Source organism: Acyrthosiphon pisum, chromosome A1 (genome assembly GCF_005508785.2).
Source record: "Acyrthosiphon pisum isolate AL4f chromosome A1, pea_aphid_22Mar2018_4r6ur, whole genome shotgun sequence".
Classification (NCBI taxonomy): Eukaryota; Metazoa; Arthropoda; class Insecta; order Hemiptera; family Aphididae; genus Acyrthosiphon; species Acyrthosiphon pisum.
In genome coordinates, this window is record NC_042494.1 from 114,340,966 (window position 1) to 114,361,269 (window position 20,304).

At 26.6% G+C, this 20,304-nt stretch overlaps 1 protein-coding gene across 1 annotated transcript in view; it reads left to right on the plus strand.

Annotated features, from left to right (window-relative positions):
• LOC100572104 overlaps positions 1–16,614 on the plus strand; it is a 215,987-nt gene extending 199,373 nt beyond the window's left edge. The window contains exons 8-17 of the mRNA XM_029488085.1: positions 6,374–6,502; positions 6,571–6,707; positions 6,786–6,954; positions 7,460–7,576; positions 7,675–7,799; positions 7,893–8,074; positions 9,793–9,948; positions 10,098–10,386; positions 14,011–14,155; positions 14,237–16,614. Of these exons, the coding sequence (XP_029343945.1) occupies positions 6,374–6,502; positions 6,571–6,707; positions 6,786–6,954; positions 7,460–7,576; positions 7,675–7,799; positions 7,893–8,074; positions 9,793–9,948; positions 10,098–10,386; positions 14,011–14,155; positions 14,237–14,429 (1,642 nt within the window). The 3' untranslated portion in view covers positions 14,430–16,614. The remainder of the gene's footprint in view (positions 1–6,373; positions 6,503–6,570; positions 6,708–6,785; positions 6,955–7,459; positions 7,577–7,674; positions 7,800–7,892; positions 8,075–9,792; positions 9,949–10,097; positions 10,387–14,010; positions 14,156–14,236) is intronic.
• The last annotated feature ends 3,690 nt before the right edge of the window (positions 16,615–20,304 follow it).

Here is a 20,304-nt window from a genome sequence, read left to right on the forward strand (position 1 = left end):
CGCTAGACGGGGTTTTTTATTTAATAAAACGTCCCATTATAACTCAATATTTTTATCAATGCTCTTTTGTTTACAGTACTGTTGAAAAATATATTTCAATAACTAGTACACACGTATTGCACATTGTACCCGTATTACATTTAAAAAACGCAAAATCGTATTTTAATGTAGAAATAAGTAATTTCTAATGAAAGTATAATAAGTATTAATACTATTATATTATATTAATATTACAAACTATAATTCAAATGCTGTTAGTATTTTTCGATTACTTTTATATTAATTAATTGTTTTAGCACAATTGGATTTATGACTGAAAGTTGAAAAAATTCTCATCACTGATTCATAAAAAACAAAAATTTTATAAAGTCAAACAGGCAATATCAATATTAGTTTTTTCTAGCTAATATAATATATTTCGTCACGTGTGCGTTAGTTTCACAATGAAAAGTTTTTCGAAAAACTTCTCAAGATAACTTTGAGAACACCATGATGTCTCTTAACTGAATTCTTCTTTCCCTACAATCTGAAAAACTTTTAATTTCGTACAGACCTCTAAAATATTACTAGGTACCTAGTGGAAACATTACTTTCCTCTCAACATTTTTCTAAAACAGAATTTTGTAAGAAGATTATTATCAGAATGTCATATGCAATTGGCTTAAAAGTAAAACATAATGATTAATAAATTATTTTTTATAACTCATAAATGCATAATATAGATTATACATTTTTACCGACTTTATTTAGAAAACCAATTTAAATTAGATTAAATACTTGGTAAAAACCCTATTATAAGATGTATACTTATAATAATGTCTTAGTGTAATTAAAATAGGCAGGAAAGTAATATTAAAAAAAAAAATGTTTACTAGTATTTTGCTTCATTTTTACTGGCCATTAGCGAAATTAATTTACATTAGTCATTAAAACGTAATATTATGTGCGCTAAGAAAAATAAGTAATAACTACAGAAATATTATAACGAAACTGAATAGTACCTAGACAATAAACAATAGTAAGTAATAACTAAATTAAATATTATATATATAATGCATTGCTTTATATGTATAAAATATTTTTAAATCCACTTTTTTCTATAAATAATTGATTCACATTCTTTTTATTTAAGTTCATACCTAAATGATTTATACATTTTTTTAAATATACAACTGAATGTATTATGTTTTAATGGTATCGAATGATATATTTTCACTATCACCATACTTAATGACCTTCACAAAAAATAAAGTGTCTACTAGGTACTGACTGAGTATTTTGGGTTACCATCTGATCGACTCATTATTTTTTGTATGCCAATGGTGATACTTTATTCATTCTTCAAATTACGCCATTCGGCTATTAATAATTTGGACTTTTGAAAACGCTGAAGGTACTGTAAAATCAAACGATGAAAAGAATAATAATAATACATTTGCACAAAATGTTGTTTTAGTGAATTTTACAACTTCATTCAGCCAATCAGATTTCATTATTTCCTTGTAAGATATTTGAGCGTCATAAACCTGTATTGAATAACTAGCCAGATTGTAACACGGTTTTAACATATTTTTCTTACAATTTTCTTACAAAAAAAAAGTTAATCTAAAAAGCGCATTATATATAGTAGTAATAATAGTAATAATAATATTAAATGTATAATAATAAATAAAATTCAAGTATATCCCCGTTTGTTATCCCGGATGTTAGCCTTGTTAGCTTGATACCCTGGACTAATTTGTCCGCTAAAATACTGTCTGCTTAAATATAGTAGCTAGTCTAAAATAAAATAGAATGTGCATAATACAATATTATTGGAATTTTTATGCACTTCCCGTCCGGGCTAATCTTTGAAACGGCTGAACCGATTCTGACGTGATTTTCACAGACATACTGACGAATTTTCAAGGATTGAATAGTAAATAGTAATCTATAAGCTAATTTTTATACCAGAACCTCCAATCCTATACGATGGCTCACACATGTATTTTGACCTTAAAATATAAAAATGTAATTTTTGATTATTTCTGATTGCCATTAGTTAGACAGAGAAAAAATCAATTAATTAATATTAATATTTAAATCAATTGTTACAGACAAGAAAATCTCTTATTATAAATCTCATTCTGTTGAAATACACCAACCACAGGGGGATTTCCCACCTTAGTTGGGTATATCCACAAACTGAGGTACACCGATACGACTTATCTGTGATCTAAAAAAAGTGTGTATTAGGAACAGAAACCGAACCTAATAGAACTGTTTCTGAATCTGGAACCTAAAAAATAGGATCAGGAACAAGAATCAAAAAATTTATTTAAAAAAAAAAACAAGAATCAGAGCTAATGTACCAGGTTCCGGTCACGAAATAAAAATATTTAACATAATGTATATAGAGTCTTGCATCCGTATGCATAGTTGATTTGTATGTCACAAAGGACATAGTTTAACATGTCTTATGTGACGCATAAATTGGCTATGCATACGGACACTTAACTCGTCTAACAATTAAATAATTTATAATTAAAATGTACACTGTAATATATATTCATAACCTACATATTCATAATTTTTATAATGTTCGCACACAATATAGGATATATGTAATTTAAAATTTTTAACCAACATGTATGATTGGATTTCAGAACCAAACTAGGTATTAGTATTATTAAATTAAATTTTAAAATAATAATATCATTATCTAATATTAATAAATTTCACTTTATTAAAATTGTTGACGCGTATAAGAAAAAATCGTAAAGGCATTTTTCTGTTTAATATCTAAGACTGTTTTTTCAGACACGTTGAACCTCATCCCAGTCGATGCTTAAAATGTAAAAGCAATAACGACCCCTCAGCGTAATTGAATATTTTCTATTATGTAACCAACACACGTTTTATCTTTGGGTAGGTACTTTATGAGGTAGGTACTGATACCGAAATCCTAATCGACGTTCTGAATTGTAATGACGTTTTGAGGGTTATTCAAATGAATTGATTTTTGAAACCCATATTGTACGAATTGTTATTTTAATTGCATAACTATGAATTAGTTTTCCGGAATTAGATATATTCCAATAACGATTAAGGGAAAAAAAACATTTGAAAGAAAATTTTACCAACAACTGAGCTCAGTCTGATCCTCGTGTATAAAAAATAATTTGAGTATAATATTATATAGTGAAATAGGTGTGTATTATACGCATAGTTAATATCCTTGTTAGAGATCTTTAATTTTATAACAGGCGTACAACGTTCAAAAGTTTATTTCTCGTATATGCTCAACTGCTCCTGCAAATTATTTTAGGTGTATGATATAAGAAATAAATTATATTATTTAATATTTATTCATCATCACGCATTCACAGATTCAGTTTACAACTACGTACAAATATTTAAATTGGAAAATATTTAATTTACTATAGATGATTCAACGACGTTTTTAAAAATAATTTTAATAATTATTATTATATATTGTTTAAACTATTAAAATATTGAACCTTAAACCGTACATTTTATAGCTGAGAGATATAATATTTTGAAAATTAGTTAATTTGGTCCAGTTGACAGTTCAACAGAGTCAACACAGAGTTGAATACAATAATCGATAAAAGTACTTAACTATAATAATATGCCTAATATTACGTACCTACATACTATGAAGAAATATCCAGTCACAAAGTCACTTTTGATAATACGTGAATATTTTGGCCTTAAAATTTGTATTGTTTAAGACCGTTATGGTTTGAATGGAGAAATATACACGACAGGTCGTAATACAACGATATTTCGGTGGATATTTAGAGATGTTTTAGTTGCTCAGAAAAGGAAGAGTCATAGAAAACCAATGTAGACGTTGGACGTTGACAAATAAGAGATAGCTAGTGGACCTATCGTGGATTCTCTGTCGTAAGCTTACAATTTTCACGAGAAATTGTGACTTTTCCGGTTAAAAAGCTTTTACCGGCTGACAGGTCATTAACAAACGGTTATTCTCCGATAAAAACGTTTTCCGGAGATATTTCTTCCTCATTTTTTTTCTTTTAAAAAATGGGATTTTTATTTTTATTAAATTTAATACGGAAATTTAAATTGTCATCTCTAACACTTATTTAGGGGTTCAAACATTTTACACAATATTTTATTTAGTTTTGAATCGGAGTATACTAACGTGAAAATGTATGATATTATATTATACCTACCTACCTAATTATTATAAAGGGGGCATGTGAATTGTATAACGATATACAGTGGTCGCCACTTATTGGACTCACGGTTAATTAACTCATTCACCTATTAGACTCAAAACGGCTGGTCCCGATTCGCACATATACTAACACACACCAAAAAATTCGTCTATTCGACTCACATACTGGTTTATAGGGTCATTTGAAAATTAGATAAATAAAGAAAATATATACGTATTATACATTGAACAAACGTGTTATAAATAAGTCGGTACATTTTATACACGGTGGTTTCATTCTCAATCCAAAAGAAGTTGAAGCTCCTGTCGAAATATCCACTGACATATCAACTGAACTTTATAATGAATGGATAATATATTGACGAAGAAGTCTAAACTACCGAACTCGTTACCGAGGAAGATATATGTGGTGAAATACAGTTAAAACGGCTTAAAGAGAATGTAGCTGGTGATAGCGACGAAGAGGAACCTGATGAGAAACCACCATCAACTAAACAAATGCTAGAAACGCTTCAAATTGTAAGTAGAGGGATTCAGCAAAGAGGCGATTTTGACGTATTCGAGAAACATAAATCTTATGAAGATATAATTATGAAGTTGGCCGAAGAAGGGAAAATCCAACCAACATTAGATGGATTTTTATCAAAAAATTAATTTAATTTAATTTTTAATTGCATATAGCTAGATTTTTATTTTTATACATACCTTGAATATTAATACATATTTTTAAGTTTTTAAATTCAAGCATTTTTAAAATTTTTTTGAGTCATTCGCCTTATTGACTCATTCGGTTAATTGACTCAAATTGTCGAGTTTCAAAGTGAGTCCAATAAGCGGTGACTACTGTATTATTAAAATAAGAATTCTGCCTATTTATTTCATTAACTAACGTTTGTTAGTTATATTGATCTAAATCATTTTAATTTTTTTTTTTTTTTTTAAATTGTATAATCAACTTATTTTATTAGAAATTAAGATTGTGTTTAAATTAAATCATATTAGTGTATTGCCTGTATATATTAGTTGAATGGCGTGGTTAGGGTAGGTTCTCATTATTTTTATCCAATCGTGAATCGATTCCCACATTTAGGTAGGTTACTTTTATTTACTCCAAAAACACACGGAAGAAATTCAAGTATACTTACCTGAACGGTTTACTAGAATTCCCCTCATATTATACCTAGATTATTACATAAATTTCCGTAATATTCAAAAATATAATTTTTTTAAGGCATACAGTATTTCCCGGATAGATTCATTTTTTGAATGCAATAATCTTGTAGATTACTGATTATCAGTTAAAGATTAGTTTCTGACTAGTCCATCATTACCAGTTCAACATTGTCAGTATCGTTTGCACAACCGTTACGATAAATAACACGTTTATACGTACATAATTTTATAAAAGTGAACATTATTAGTGAAAGGCAAAACAATTTGAGATGGATTTAAGTTTAGTTTTGGTAAGATTGAAATTTCATCAACTCACCTTTATGTTTAAAAATGCTTGAATGTATTAAAATCAATTCAATTAGATACGGTAATATTAATTAGATCTTCCAAAATTAAAACCAAAATAATTTGGACAACCACAAAAACATAACAATTATTGCAAAAGTATTGGCAAATAAATTTAAGCCTCGAAAACTAACCTAAGATAGAACATAACAAACTAAAATTTTTATTTTTATTATAATTTATTTATTTATTAGGTAGGTATATGTATTGATTATTTTTTTTTTCATTATTATTAATTATTACTGCTATTTTTATGGTTTTTTTTTTAATTTTTGTCCTGACGTTTTTGCAACATTCTATTTAAGTACCTATTTAAATATTTATTAACCTTAATTTAATTTAAGTTAACCGACATTGACTCAATTGACTCAATTTATTTAATTTATTAATAATTTTCTATAATGTAAGGTTAGAAATCGATAATGTATAGCTATCGAAGGTGATTCCAGTACAAGAAGGTCACTACCTAAATATGAGGCAATTCAAGTGAATGATATTTTTGAAATCAGGAGTTCGAGAAACATTTTAAAAAAAGCGCCCGAATCGATAGTTATATGATTCAATATTTTCTAAATTTTATTTTGGTCCTTAATAGTAGGCACTAGTTTAAAAATTCACTATAGTAATGTATATCCCATATTATTTTAGTCATTGTGGAGCACATTACATTAGCGTTTACCAAGGACCAACATCCAACAGTCCTTTGCTAACTACAATTTGTGACAAGAGCGCAAAAGACCACACTTTTCCCGGGCCAAACGTGCTACTTGAGTTCAGGTAAAACTTTATCAAAATTATGTATTAGTTGGAATTTTAAAATAAAATAAAATAATTGCTATTTGTAGGGCTGGGGCTTCGATTCCTCCGTACGACTACACGGGCTTTGTGGCTACTATCGAGTTCATCGATGACGAGAGCACGCAACCAGCCAGTACTGCGGCCACGTTGGAAGCATCACCGTATCCAGCCGTCGCAGTTCAAAGTACACAAAAAACAATTTCAAATCAGTAAAATATTATACGAATGCTTTGTTATTCCGACCTTGTGTTTTTGACCGTAGGAAACTTGAGGAACGACCAATCGTGTGAGTTGACAATCAAATCGGCCGACATCAAGTCTGGACATTTCGATTTACGTGGTATGCAAAATTGGAAAACAAATTGCACTATTCGTTTCGAAGGGAGAGAACCGGAGATCGTGCACATATCCTTGTTTAACTACGTGCTCAAGTAAGTGTGATAATTACATAATATCAAAATAAACATGAACATAAGACATAATTTACTTAAAATTATTATGCATACATCTAATAATTATAATATTATAATATAATCATTATTATAATTTATAACACTTTGAAAGTTAAAAATATATAAACGGAGTTTTGAATTTTTATTTCTTTGATTATTATTTATGTTTTGGGTTTATGTATTGGCACGTAAAATATGTTTAATTTATTCATATACCAATAAATTTAACCCAAACGTAATAAAAAATAATTCAATTGCAAATCCTGATTAGAATATACAATATTGTATTGATTTTTAATTTATTATATAATAATTATTATACAAGTGAACGTTCCAACCTTTTTAAATAGTTTGTCTGTTTATTATATTCAAATATTATAGTAGAAAGATTTAAAGGATAATATATAATATATATCATATTATGAAAATGACTTAAAAAAAATATTGTGTCTAGAAATTAGTATGATATTTTAAATTATTTTAGAGCCAGTTCTTGTCAATCATTCATTGAAATTTACGATGGACCAGATATAAGGTCGAAAGATAAAACCAAACGATTGTGCAGTCCCGTAGAGAATCATGCTAGGGATACAAATGGCATGTAAGTCTGACTACGATGGAAAGTTGATTAAAGAATTAGATGAAAAATTGTTGCCTTTTTTTACTTCAATCAATTTTATCGTTTTGTTTCACTTACAGGTTCCGTGAAAGACAAATGTTTGTTTCGTCAGGGAATCATATGACGCTCCTCGTCCGCAGATTAATGGCAAACAATCAAGATGAAGAGACCGAATATTTGGATGGTGCCTACAGTTTCTTTAATGGTTAGTTTTTGTATATTTATACGACACGATAATGCGTACATTTATATCCATTTTGGTATTGATTTTGATAATCAATGATGTATAATGACATAGTATTAGAAAGAGGGACATTGCAACCGGACACGTTGTGTGATGTTAACTACAATGGCAGAAGCAGTTCATCTAGAGGGAAATTGAAACATCCAGGAACCGAACAAATATTTTGGAATGTCGAAGGACAATTGAGGTGTTCCCAAAATCTCATTCCAGCTACCAATCAAAGCATAAGCATCAAAGTAATAGTTATTTTATACTATACATCTAATAAGATATATTATTCGTAGTTAGTGAATAAACGTTAATTAATTTATACTAATAATCATTAGAGAAATAAATAATAATAATAATTTAGTTTAAAATTAGTATTTTCAATAATTTACTTGTAACAAATATTATATACTACTAAAATAATATTATATACTAAATATTATATACAACCTACTTATTAGCTAAGAAAATGTATTATTACTAAATATATAATTTGATAAATGATAAATACCGAAATACGTACAGCTACAAGCTACTAAATCTATATTAAGCTATATGTGTTAGCTCTCATTAAATATTACCGTGGTTCGACTAAGTGGTCAGTTTGTTTAGAATGTTCCAAAATGTCAATTATAAATCAAAGTATCTACTGAGACCACAAATTAATTATATAAGTTGTATAAAAGTCTTAAAAGTTAATAAATACTCACTAGCCGGACCAAACGCGTTTTATTTTATACTGAAATGATAGTTTATGTTTGCATTTAAACACAAGTACAAACAAGAAAATCCTAACAAATACTAAAATCGTATATTATACGTTCATATCACTTTGCTTGCCTCATATTTCTTACTTCACATGAAAAAGTACTATTGCAAATCTTAAAATATTGTTAAGATGAAGTTATAACAATATGTAGTACCTATGTCTTGTAGCCTAGATATAAGTAATTTAAGATTCATATATTTCTAAAGAAGTTACTTTAAACAGTTTACAAACCTCAATATTTACTGCTGAATTTAATGTTTTTTAATCTTAATATAAAAATAAAACGCTTTTATTTTAAGCACCTATTACATCCTTAGAATATTATAAATTTTATCCAATATTTATACCTATTTAAAAATCTGTATCATACAACTCGCGCCCAAATTTACACATAACCTACATACGGAGGTTATTATACGGAGTATTATACGTATGGAGTAGGAAAACATAATGCCCATAATGGTATTAAATCTGTTTGATCAATATAATTCATTTACGTGTACGTTTAATTTGAAGCCTTTTGGGTACATAAACGCATTAGGTCGATACTATTAAAATCAAAAACTATTATTTGAGAAGTTATAATATAATATACTATTTAGTATAAAACGTAATTACTGTTTTCGATGAAGTTTCATTATTACGTATTAACACCTCTATTAAATACTATCGATAAAAACTTTTTATAAAACTTACTTCGTAGTAAATTATAATAATAATATGTTATCATTTTGGAAATTAATAATTATTTATCAATACTTTTACAATGTGTTTACACAAATGTATTCAATACATTGGAAATTTGACTAGGTACTTAATATCATTATAATCGTTTTTGAAATCTATTTTCCATGATACAATATAGGTACTATATAGAATAAATGTAAATGTATTCTTCTTTCTGTATTTCTGTTTCACTATTGTATATTTTACAATACCTATACTATGTGTGAATCACCTAATAAAAACTACAATAAATTATTTGGAGTAGGTGCAAAATATTATTATTGCTTTAAAAAACAAATTAATTATAAGATTCCATTAACGTAGATTATAACGCGTATCTCTATTAATCAAATAATAATTGATCGATAAGAGGACTAATATATATTAATACGTATGCACTAGCAGCTGAATATTTCTTTTTCTTTCAAATTTAAATACTTTAACATCGCTTATCTTAATTATTATTTGCAGGTTATATCGTTAAATAAAATGTCTTCGAATCTATGCTACACTGAATGTGGGGACGGTGGGTGTCGTTGTGTCAAAAACGCTTCATCGGTCGTCGATCAGCTATATGTCATCTCGACAAACGATGACATATTGTCCTGCATTTGTGGCGATTTTCAGGTGGGGTTCTTGACGGATGAAACATATTATATTATTATGTACATATATATAATTTGTATTTTCTTTCCTGGTGGCTCGGCGGAATGTACTGCATTATATTATATAAATATAACATATTATAAGTATCGTCATGTTTATGTGTGCCTTAGGCGGAATGGTTACCAGTCACCGTCAAATCATGGTCACCCATCAAGTTGGTATACTCGGTATCAAAGTACAGCTGGGCCAACAAGGGGTTTGAATACTCGGCCGAATATTCGTTCAAAGACGATATGGTGTGCGGTTATCGGGTCATCAACCAACATACCGGCATACTCGAATCTCCGATAATGATCAGGGAAAGTCCACTCAATTTCTATTACCATCAGGATTGTACGTGGTTACTAGATTCAAATGTCGAACGTCACTTGACCATAGAAATAGGAAGTTCACAAAGTCGTGAGTATAAAATGTGACGTAACAAACTCACAAAAGTTGCCACTTAAATATTTAATCGTGGTTTTCTTAAAGCGACAGAATAAAACCAATAAATATTAAATATAATATAATATGCGACTTTACCGACATTTGTTATCAAATTATATTCCAAAAATGTTAAATTTTATGGCTTTGCGAATTTTCAATTATCATTTTCAGGTATTATGTATACATGTTTACATGTTAATCGATAATTTGACAAGAACGTCAATGACTGGGAAATATCGTCAAGGCCCAAAATTAGCTTAATATTATATGTAGGGAAATGTTATTAAAAAAATTAATTTTGTACTAGAATTTTCGTCTTTCACCTGTCAATGAATAATGATAATAATTAATAATTATATATTATATATAGATTACAAAAACATTGTTAACTCAAACAAATTAGTGGTGCAGTAGAAACCTTTTATTTTTTCACTTAGTATAATGATGATGAGTTACATAATAATCAAAAATATAACCAATAATGATGTACAGAATACGTATTCAATATATTGTATGGATCATAGAATTTTTTGGCTCTAATAGATAGAAATGTTGAATTTTGATAAGAACATAATACGCATACTTCAGAGTACATTTCATAATTCCTCCCCCCCCCCCTATTTTACACTTCAGAAGTATCAACTTTTGATTTTTAAATGGCTTAACGGCTTTTGTTTATCCATTTAACGTCAATGGTCAACTCAACTGGCTATTGACAATAATGACCAAACGTCCAAACAACATGTACATTGTACCTATACGATTACAACATAACCTAATTTACAAGCAAATAAATACATTACCCAGCCGACATCGCCATTTAACAAACTATTGTCTTTGATCATAACATATTATATAACTATTAAGAAATATTTTTCATAGCATAATCTGTTGCATTTAAGTATTAAAATATACTTTATTTTTTATTAAATAATACTTTAAAAAGTGTTTTAACTTAATGTTCGAAATAATCATGAACTTTTTAAAATAAAAATAGGGTTAATGATGGTTAAAAAAACATAATTCTTCAAAGTTCTAGGAAAAGGATAATAGAGTCATTGTTCTCTAATAAAACAAACACTAATTCTGGTAATATCCTTTGTTTTAAACTTAAAGTTTATGAAGTAGAATTTAAACTTAACTGGAAAAACAATGGGTTAAAACGAGTATTAGATCGGTAAAAATCTTTTTGAACAATTTAGTTTTCTAAGAGTTTTCAAAACACCTTTCTTCTTAGAATAATTAAATAAAAATCTCCTGTATTACAAGTTGGTCAGATACGATAAAACAAAAGTTCTCACGCCGTTATTATTTTAAAAAAATAAACAAATTTTATTAGTTTTACTTATTTAGTTCAGTAAAATGTTTTAATTCCAAGAAATTATAAGAATACAATTTTTAAATATTACCAAAATTATATATAATATCATCCCAGCCTACCCAACAGAAATCACTCACATTTTTACATTTCACCACACTACCTCGTATGTAACAATCCTATTCACAGAATTCTCCGCCAATTAATCAAATTCGCTTAGTTTATTGGTCACTATATTAACCTTTTGTCTAAATTATCTTAAATTTTATGATTTTTAATCATAATATAACCTGTAATTATATTTGTCAAATGCTATACATATAGCGTAAAAATAATAAAATAAAAATAAAAATAAAATAATATACCTATATCCCTACCTGCATGATTGTTTGTACTTAAAAAAAATATAATTCTTTATGAGAATTTAACACTGAATTTGGGAAAAATGACTAAAAAATCTATTTTAATTATATCGTTTAATTGTATTATACCTTTTACCCCTATTTAAGGGTTTGTAAGCAAATGACAACAGTGTGCATTAGTGACATTATTTTATTTAAAAAAATTATTTCTGATATGAAATTATTTAGATATTACATGATATACTTTATATACAATTAAAAATAATAAATGATAAATTTATTAAATTTTATATATACCAAGTGAAATCAAAATAAAATGCCCATCCAAAATAATTATTATGGTTTTAATAAATAATTCTCACAATAGTGATTTCATAACTATTTTTTTTGAATCAAAATTCGTTTTGTACAGTTTGATACAATATAATAAACACAGTGGAACTAGACAATTGATAATATTTGGGTAGTGCAAATAATACACGTGATAACTATGATTGTTACCGTGGTTTTGTGATAATATTGATATCAGTATACTACGTGTTATGTTGACAAATGTCTATAATGCGCGTTAATAAAAAAATATGAAAAAATATAGTTATTTTCAAATAAAACCATTATGTAGCCAAATATCTACATTATGCAGTGTAGGCCGTAGAGATATTATAATATATAATTTTATATGGCCTTTCGAGTTTAAAATGATATATGTATTAGTAATGTACCTATTTGTTAATAATCTACCATAACAATCACACAGGTTAAATAGGTAGTGTTCAATACTATTTTTTTAAATTTTATAAACACAAGGTAATATTGAAAAATCATAAATATAAAATGTTTAAAACCTAGTTTTATTTTTTCCACAACCTATATAAAACTTTGTATCGAAATAATTAAATTACATTGGGATTTTGGTTGATAATTTAAGATATAATTTCATAAAAATGTAATTACTGGCTTCTATAAGTTTTCAAAGTTAATGACAAAACAGTTTTAATAAAACTAAAAATGTCATCATCATTAAAATGTTCTATGTATTATTTAATATTAATTAAATTTAAAACCGTGGAGTAATACAATCGTTTTCAGTGATGTAGCAAGGGGGAGTGGGCGATACCACCCCCTCCCCCTTTATCGGCCGGTTTTTTTTTCTATTGATTTTATATCAGTACGTCCATAGACCAGTGTATAATATAATGAGTACGTCAGTACCTATGATAATATGAATGTATTAGATTATTAGATATGTAATTAATATAATATTATAGCCATAGAAATTGTATTTATGATCTATAGTCTATAGCTGTAATAAGGAGGATGAAAGTTAGAGATTGGACATACAATACTAACATAATAATTTATAAGAGTATAAGACAAGTACCCCACTAAGAATATTTATAAGAAGTTGTTAAATATTTTGTTCATGTCAGCAGAATGTATTTAATATTACATCTGGTCATATAATAAGTATATGAATTATCGCTATTTTTTTTTTATAGTGAAAACCATACAAATGTAATTTTTATAAGATTTTTTATTCCCCCATGCCTAAAAAGATATAAATGTTGATAAATATGAGATATACTCTAAATCTATGCTAAAACATCGATTTCAAATACTACGGGTCGATTAAAAATAATTTCAATAATAATTGTTCGTATTATTTCTTCTAAATATTGTACGAAATCACAACAGGTTCAGTCTTGATAATAATTTCTACCTATTTAAAAACGTTTAGTACGTCATATTTTATTTAATATTCAAATTGTATAAAACGTTTTAAAAATAATTATTGTAATCATAAAATATTTTAAAATATTTCTATAAATGTTCAATAACTAAAGTATTTAGACGCAGTTCTGCTGTGAGTAATAATAAATAAAAATTACATCAAATAAAATATATTTTATATCTTAGGTCCTTGCTCAGCGTGGAATATAAGCATTCACGAGTATTCGGAAAGATCAGATGACAAAGCCGGTCCGATATTATACACATTCTGCTCCAGGGAAAAAAATTCAACCAACACTCTCCCGTGGCAAACTAATATTGTTGTAATCAAGTATGCAGTTTAAATACAATATTAATGTATTATTAGTACATTTAAAAACGGATCATTAAATATTATGCTTTGTTACTTTAGGCTAAGAGCAATGACGCAGACTCCGCCTCAATACTACATCAAGTGGAGATCAGATGTCGATCGTGCCAGACTGTCTGGATCGACGGCCCATACAGCCGCTGCAAGTGCAGGATCACTAAAATTGGCAAATGATTGGACAATATTATTATTTACCATCATATTTCTTTACGTAAAACAAATGAAAAACAGTTGAATATTTGTATTATTGCCAGTTTAAATTAAATGTTTTTTACATACGTAGTTTTAAGTAAAACTTTCTACAAATAATTGGACTATGAACGATTATTTCCGGTTGTGACTGTTAGTATTTTATTGATTTTGTGCCAAACTCTTACGTAAATATTTTATTTAGTAATTTTATCAGTTTACAGTTATAGATAATCTGATAATTTATTTGCTGAATATTTCCATATCATCTACTGAATGATAAAATTAATAACAAAAATCTACTTGCACCTATAATTGTTTGTGTATAATCATTAAACTACGAATAAAAAATCATTATACAATCAAATTAAATAAATACAATAAAAAAATTTGTATGATATTTCATATATATTATTTTTATTCTTATATGTTGATAACATTATATTATTATTTTTTTTTTATATTGGTCTAGAGCCCGGCAATTATGCCCATTACCTATTGTGGGGGTTACGGTTGTAGCGGTATACTTAGGGCATTGGGTGGTTTTTTTTTCAATTGTGGCCTAACACAATAACCTAACCTAACCCGTAAGTTTTTGTCATGCCCTGTCGGGGGATGGCAGCCTCTCTCTCTAGACAGTTGCCTGCCCAGAGAGAGGAGCCGTCCGTAGTCGAGATTCGAACCGGCGACGGTACGCGTCGGAATCGACGCCGCGCCGTAGTCCAATCGGCCATTCCGTCCCCCTGAAACATTTTTATTCAACAACAATAATGTATGTACCTATTACGATATTATAATTTAAAATCATGTAACTTATTGGGACCTGGCCTAGTCCCAAAAATAATATGATGCCTAATAGTTTCCAAGTATCAACTATAAAATTAAATCAGTTAGTATATGCACCTCCTACCTATACCATATTTTTAAATAACTCAAACAATATAATAAATATATTTTTTTTTTTGTAATTATAAAAATTGATTTATCATGTAGTTTTATTAATCTTGTTTATTATGAAAACTCTTATTAAACTACCAATTTTTTTTTAAGAATAAAACAAAAAAGCTAAAAACTTCTAGTTATACAATTTATATTGGTTACGTTTTCTGTAAGCTCGTATATTTATACAATCATTTTTATAAAGACAGTGAGTTAGAGGTACAAGTTTACCTCTACCTATAATTTAAATATTATTATATTATACTTACAAAAAAATTTAAAAAAAAAAAAATAGAAACAAGAATATAAAAGAGCTAGGTATAGCAATACTTCAGAAATATTAAATTTTTTCAATAATAAATTGTAAAATCATTTATGTACACTTTTCTGTTTAGCTGAAATAATAAACCAATGTTTATTTTATATTTTAACGAAAAATGCTTCACCCCTAAAGTGTTACAAATTAAAACTGTATTGGCGTAAAGAAAAGATAAACACTTTTTTATACCTATTTAATTTTTGTAAATAAACATGGCCATTCAGCTGTATTTTCAATATGGAAATCAAAAAAATATGCTGGCCCGCCGCCCGCAATAAATATTAAGGTACCATAATTTGATGATAACGAATGTACCTATTATAATACTCAATTATAATTATGTTAAAATTAATGATAATATTAACTTTATTATTACTAACACATTGATAACATTATAATAAATTGGCCATTTAAATTTAAGATTTTTAAAATATATAAATGTTTAATGTACTGATAGATAAATGTAGCAGTTATAAGAACAAGAATAAAGTTCTACAAAAATATTGTTGATGTCAGTCAGCCAAAATTGCACGAAAAAAAATATATATTAGCACTTGCTAATTTGATTAAGCTACTTTTATTTGTATATTATGTTATAATATTAGTTATTATATGGTTAGGTTAAAAAGTATCCTATTTATGTTCGGATTAAATTATACTGTGTAAATAATTTTAAATTAAATAATAATCATATTAAATCATTTTATATCCTTATTTATTGAATATAAGACAGTTTTCGACTGATCTATTTTCGTTAAATATCTTATATAACAAGATCTTATTAACATATTATGTTTATGTATAATGTATATAATATAATTATTGTTGATGAATTATGTAGAAAATCATAGTAAAATGTTGACTATTGGGAATTTGTCCAATAGTGTTTGGACTTAATTGGCTAATAAGTGCAGTGAATATTATATTGTTTATTAAATAATAAACACATTTTTGTCGCCATAGTATTTTTAAATTATTAATTTTAATTTTGTATTTATATTAATATTTAGGATATTTTTATTCAACTCAAATCCGTCTATTGTAAAAATACTAAATTGCTTATATAATAATAACTATCATACAATTATATAATATGTATAATATTTATTTTCAAAATAATAATTTAATAGGTAAGTGTATGACAGTATGACTAGTATGAGAGCAGAGAAAACGATCAACAACAACTTATAAAGGTGTTTTAAAAAAAAAATTATTTATATACGAGCTACTATTTCTAAAATATAAATAATAATATTTCAGAAATAAGTTTATTTTAGATTCTGAGCGGAGCAAGGAAGCTATAGTGGTTTTACAATAGTGTTTATTTTTTTTTATCCTGTATATAAAATGTCTACCAGAAGGAGTGCTTCGATTTCAACATATAGTGTCTTATACTCTTATCTTTTAGTAAATTGGATAAAGATGGAACGTTAAGTAGATCAATTTCTCATTAGTTATTTGATGCCACTGGAAAAACCACCAACAAATTACTAAAAAGCGCTAAAAACGGGATTTTAATTTCTAACGCTTTGCTTATCACCATAGAAACGAATAAAAAATTATAATATTTATTATTAATTCAACTTACAGGCTATATACAGGGTATATTTATATTTTTTGTATAATATGATATTATAGAAGTGATTCACCTTGGCTAGATTATACTTAAACCCGTATAAGCTTAATAGCATATTTGTAAAATAAAACGTATGTATGTATGATATATGTATACATTATATAAGTTCTATATAATGAATATACAGAATTATTGTTTATGACATTGTAATATATGGGCTTCAATAATACAAATTAAAATCGATATTTTTAGCCCATAAATATGTGAATCATATTCTTGACTCCGACATTTTATAAATTTAACCTTACTAATTAAATTACTTTATAGCTAGTGTGCTAAAAGCAGAAATTGGATAATATTTAATTTTCATATTTAACATAATGTTTAATTAATTGTTCATTTTAAATAAAGAAAAAAAATATGATTTAATTTACTAAAAACATCACTATACGCACGTTCAATTCGGATATCACATACCACAGCGTAGCCTCTACACCATTTGTGCACAAAGCTGACATTTTTAATATTATATTATATTCAACATTTCATCATTATATTATAATAATATTTTAATTAGTTACATTAACATTAGAAGGAACTAAAAATTAATTTTCAAACAAACATTGACACCATGATATTATAGGTACAAGGTACTCAAAGAACTACATACAACGACATCAATGAAGTCATATACTATAAAAACCAATAACATTCTAAAGATAACAATTTTTATTAATCTTTATAGTCTACTATCTACAGCCTACACCATTGAGATAAGGCATATTACCATATGTTTTTGAAGATACGAAATATTTACGTTTATAATAATAGAGATGACACAACTATGGTTGATTTCTCAAAAATACAATTTCTCAAATCGCTCTCGAGAAATCGAGAGAATATCCAATATGTTGTAAGAATTTGAACATCAAACGCTCATAAAATTTAATTTAACTTTCTTATAGACTTTTTTTTTTATAAAAGTAGATAACCTTATAAGGAATCATACCTATATCACATTTTTAAATTTTTATGAATTTATAAATCAAAATAGTTTGCACTTTTTTGTGATTTATACGTATATGTCAAAATTCAAAATTTAAATGCTTATAAAAAATTGTGACTATATTTTTAATATTTTTTGTAAGCATTTTTTGTCATTGTAACAATATAATAAGAGTTTTGCATTCAATTTTCAAGCTGTTTTACCTAAGAAATACAATTTAATTGGCATTTATAGAAAAAATTGGACATTTTTAAAATTTTTAAAATTTTATCGTGTATAGAAAATGCTAATAAACATTCAGTGAAAATTAATGTACCTATTGTAAAATGAATGTATCTATGGTTGACTGTTTTAGAGTAACACCAAAATCCAAAATCAATTTTGTTAAAAACCGGTTTTGGGTAAAATTTACCGTTTTTCCTTAATTTTTATTTTGTTTTTCCCTGCGCTTTTGAAAACTATTGAGATTTTTAAATGTTGACTTCCTAAATGCATTAACTAGATTCACTTTCCCATCTAACAATATACTGTTGAAGAAAATCGAAGCAGTAGTACTGCCCCAAACGATGATGACAGGCACGAAAAAAAAAAAACATTTATTATTGTAAAATTATATACATTCATCCCTCCACTCAGAATCTAAAATTAAATAAAATAAATAATTAATTACTTAAAAAACACAGACAAGAAGCAAACAAATTCAAATATTTTTTCAAAAATTCAACTTCTTGCAGTAAATATTTTTTTTTTGTCGCTTATTTGTCTAAATGGCAATGAACGAATAAACTATATATTTCAACAGCCTTAAAAAATAGTTTAAATAATATTTTATGTATTTCTTCAAATTGTGAAGAATTAAATTATATTTTAATTATATATTTAATAGTTAAGTAAAATAAATTACACACATAATATGTATAAAATAGATATAATAAAACGCAAAATTATTTCACAAAAACTCTTTGTCCATTTAAGATTTAATATAATTTATCATAGATGATAGAATTTCACTTGCCTATAATTTATAAGAAAAATGGCTTAAGTATAGTTTAAATATTTATAATAAATCAGAACTAAGTCAAAGGGGAATGATTACGATGTTCCCCTCTCTGCCGCTACACTTAACTCACTAATGAGTGAAAGAAACTTGAATTATTACTCCATTGGAAAAAGAACCTATATTAGTTATTACACTAAAGTATTTTACATGATTACATTTTACCTGTTATTTTATTCTTTAAATAAAGTATGATGTTATCTAAAATACTTATCATATTCATATTTAGACGATATTTTGAACTTATTTTTTCATTTATTTATTATTATTTAGTATTATATACTTATTTATTTGTACATTATATTAAAAAAATAACCATATTATTGTATTATTATAGTTCATTCATTAAAGAAGATATTTATCCTTCACTTCCAATTGAAAATAACGATAATAATTGTTTATCAAATAATATTCAGATATTCTCCCAGGGTAATATTAATAACTAATTATTCAATTATAATATAATATATTATTTATTATTATTATTATTTTTTTTTTTTTAGAAATGATCCAGCCTTATGGATTTTAAATGATATTACAATAGACTATATTTGCTTACATGGTTATGATCAAAATTTTGAAAATAACAATTTTCAGAAGTCTAAAAAATTATATGTACGAGTAGTAAAAGGAGTTAAGAAGCCGTATTATAGATATTTATCGCCCAATGTTCTACATGCAAAACTCTTAAATGAAGAAGTTATAAAAAGAAAATATTTAATGTATTTAGACAGTACTAGAAATCTGTTTTGTGTTCCATGCTTATTATTTAAAGGAAAATCAAGTTTTGCTACTAAGGGATTTTGTAATTGGCGTAAAACTGAAGAAAAAATAATATTTCTTGAAAATTCAAAGAGCCATAAAAGTTGTGTTTTATCTTTGAAACAAAGAATGCAAAGTGTATTAGGATTGATCAACAAATTATACATCAAATTGAATCTGAAAAAAAATATTGGAAAAATGTATTGTATAGAGTGATAGCAGTTGTGAATTCATTATGTTCTAGAGGTCTTTCTCTGAGAGG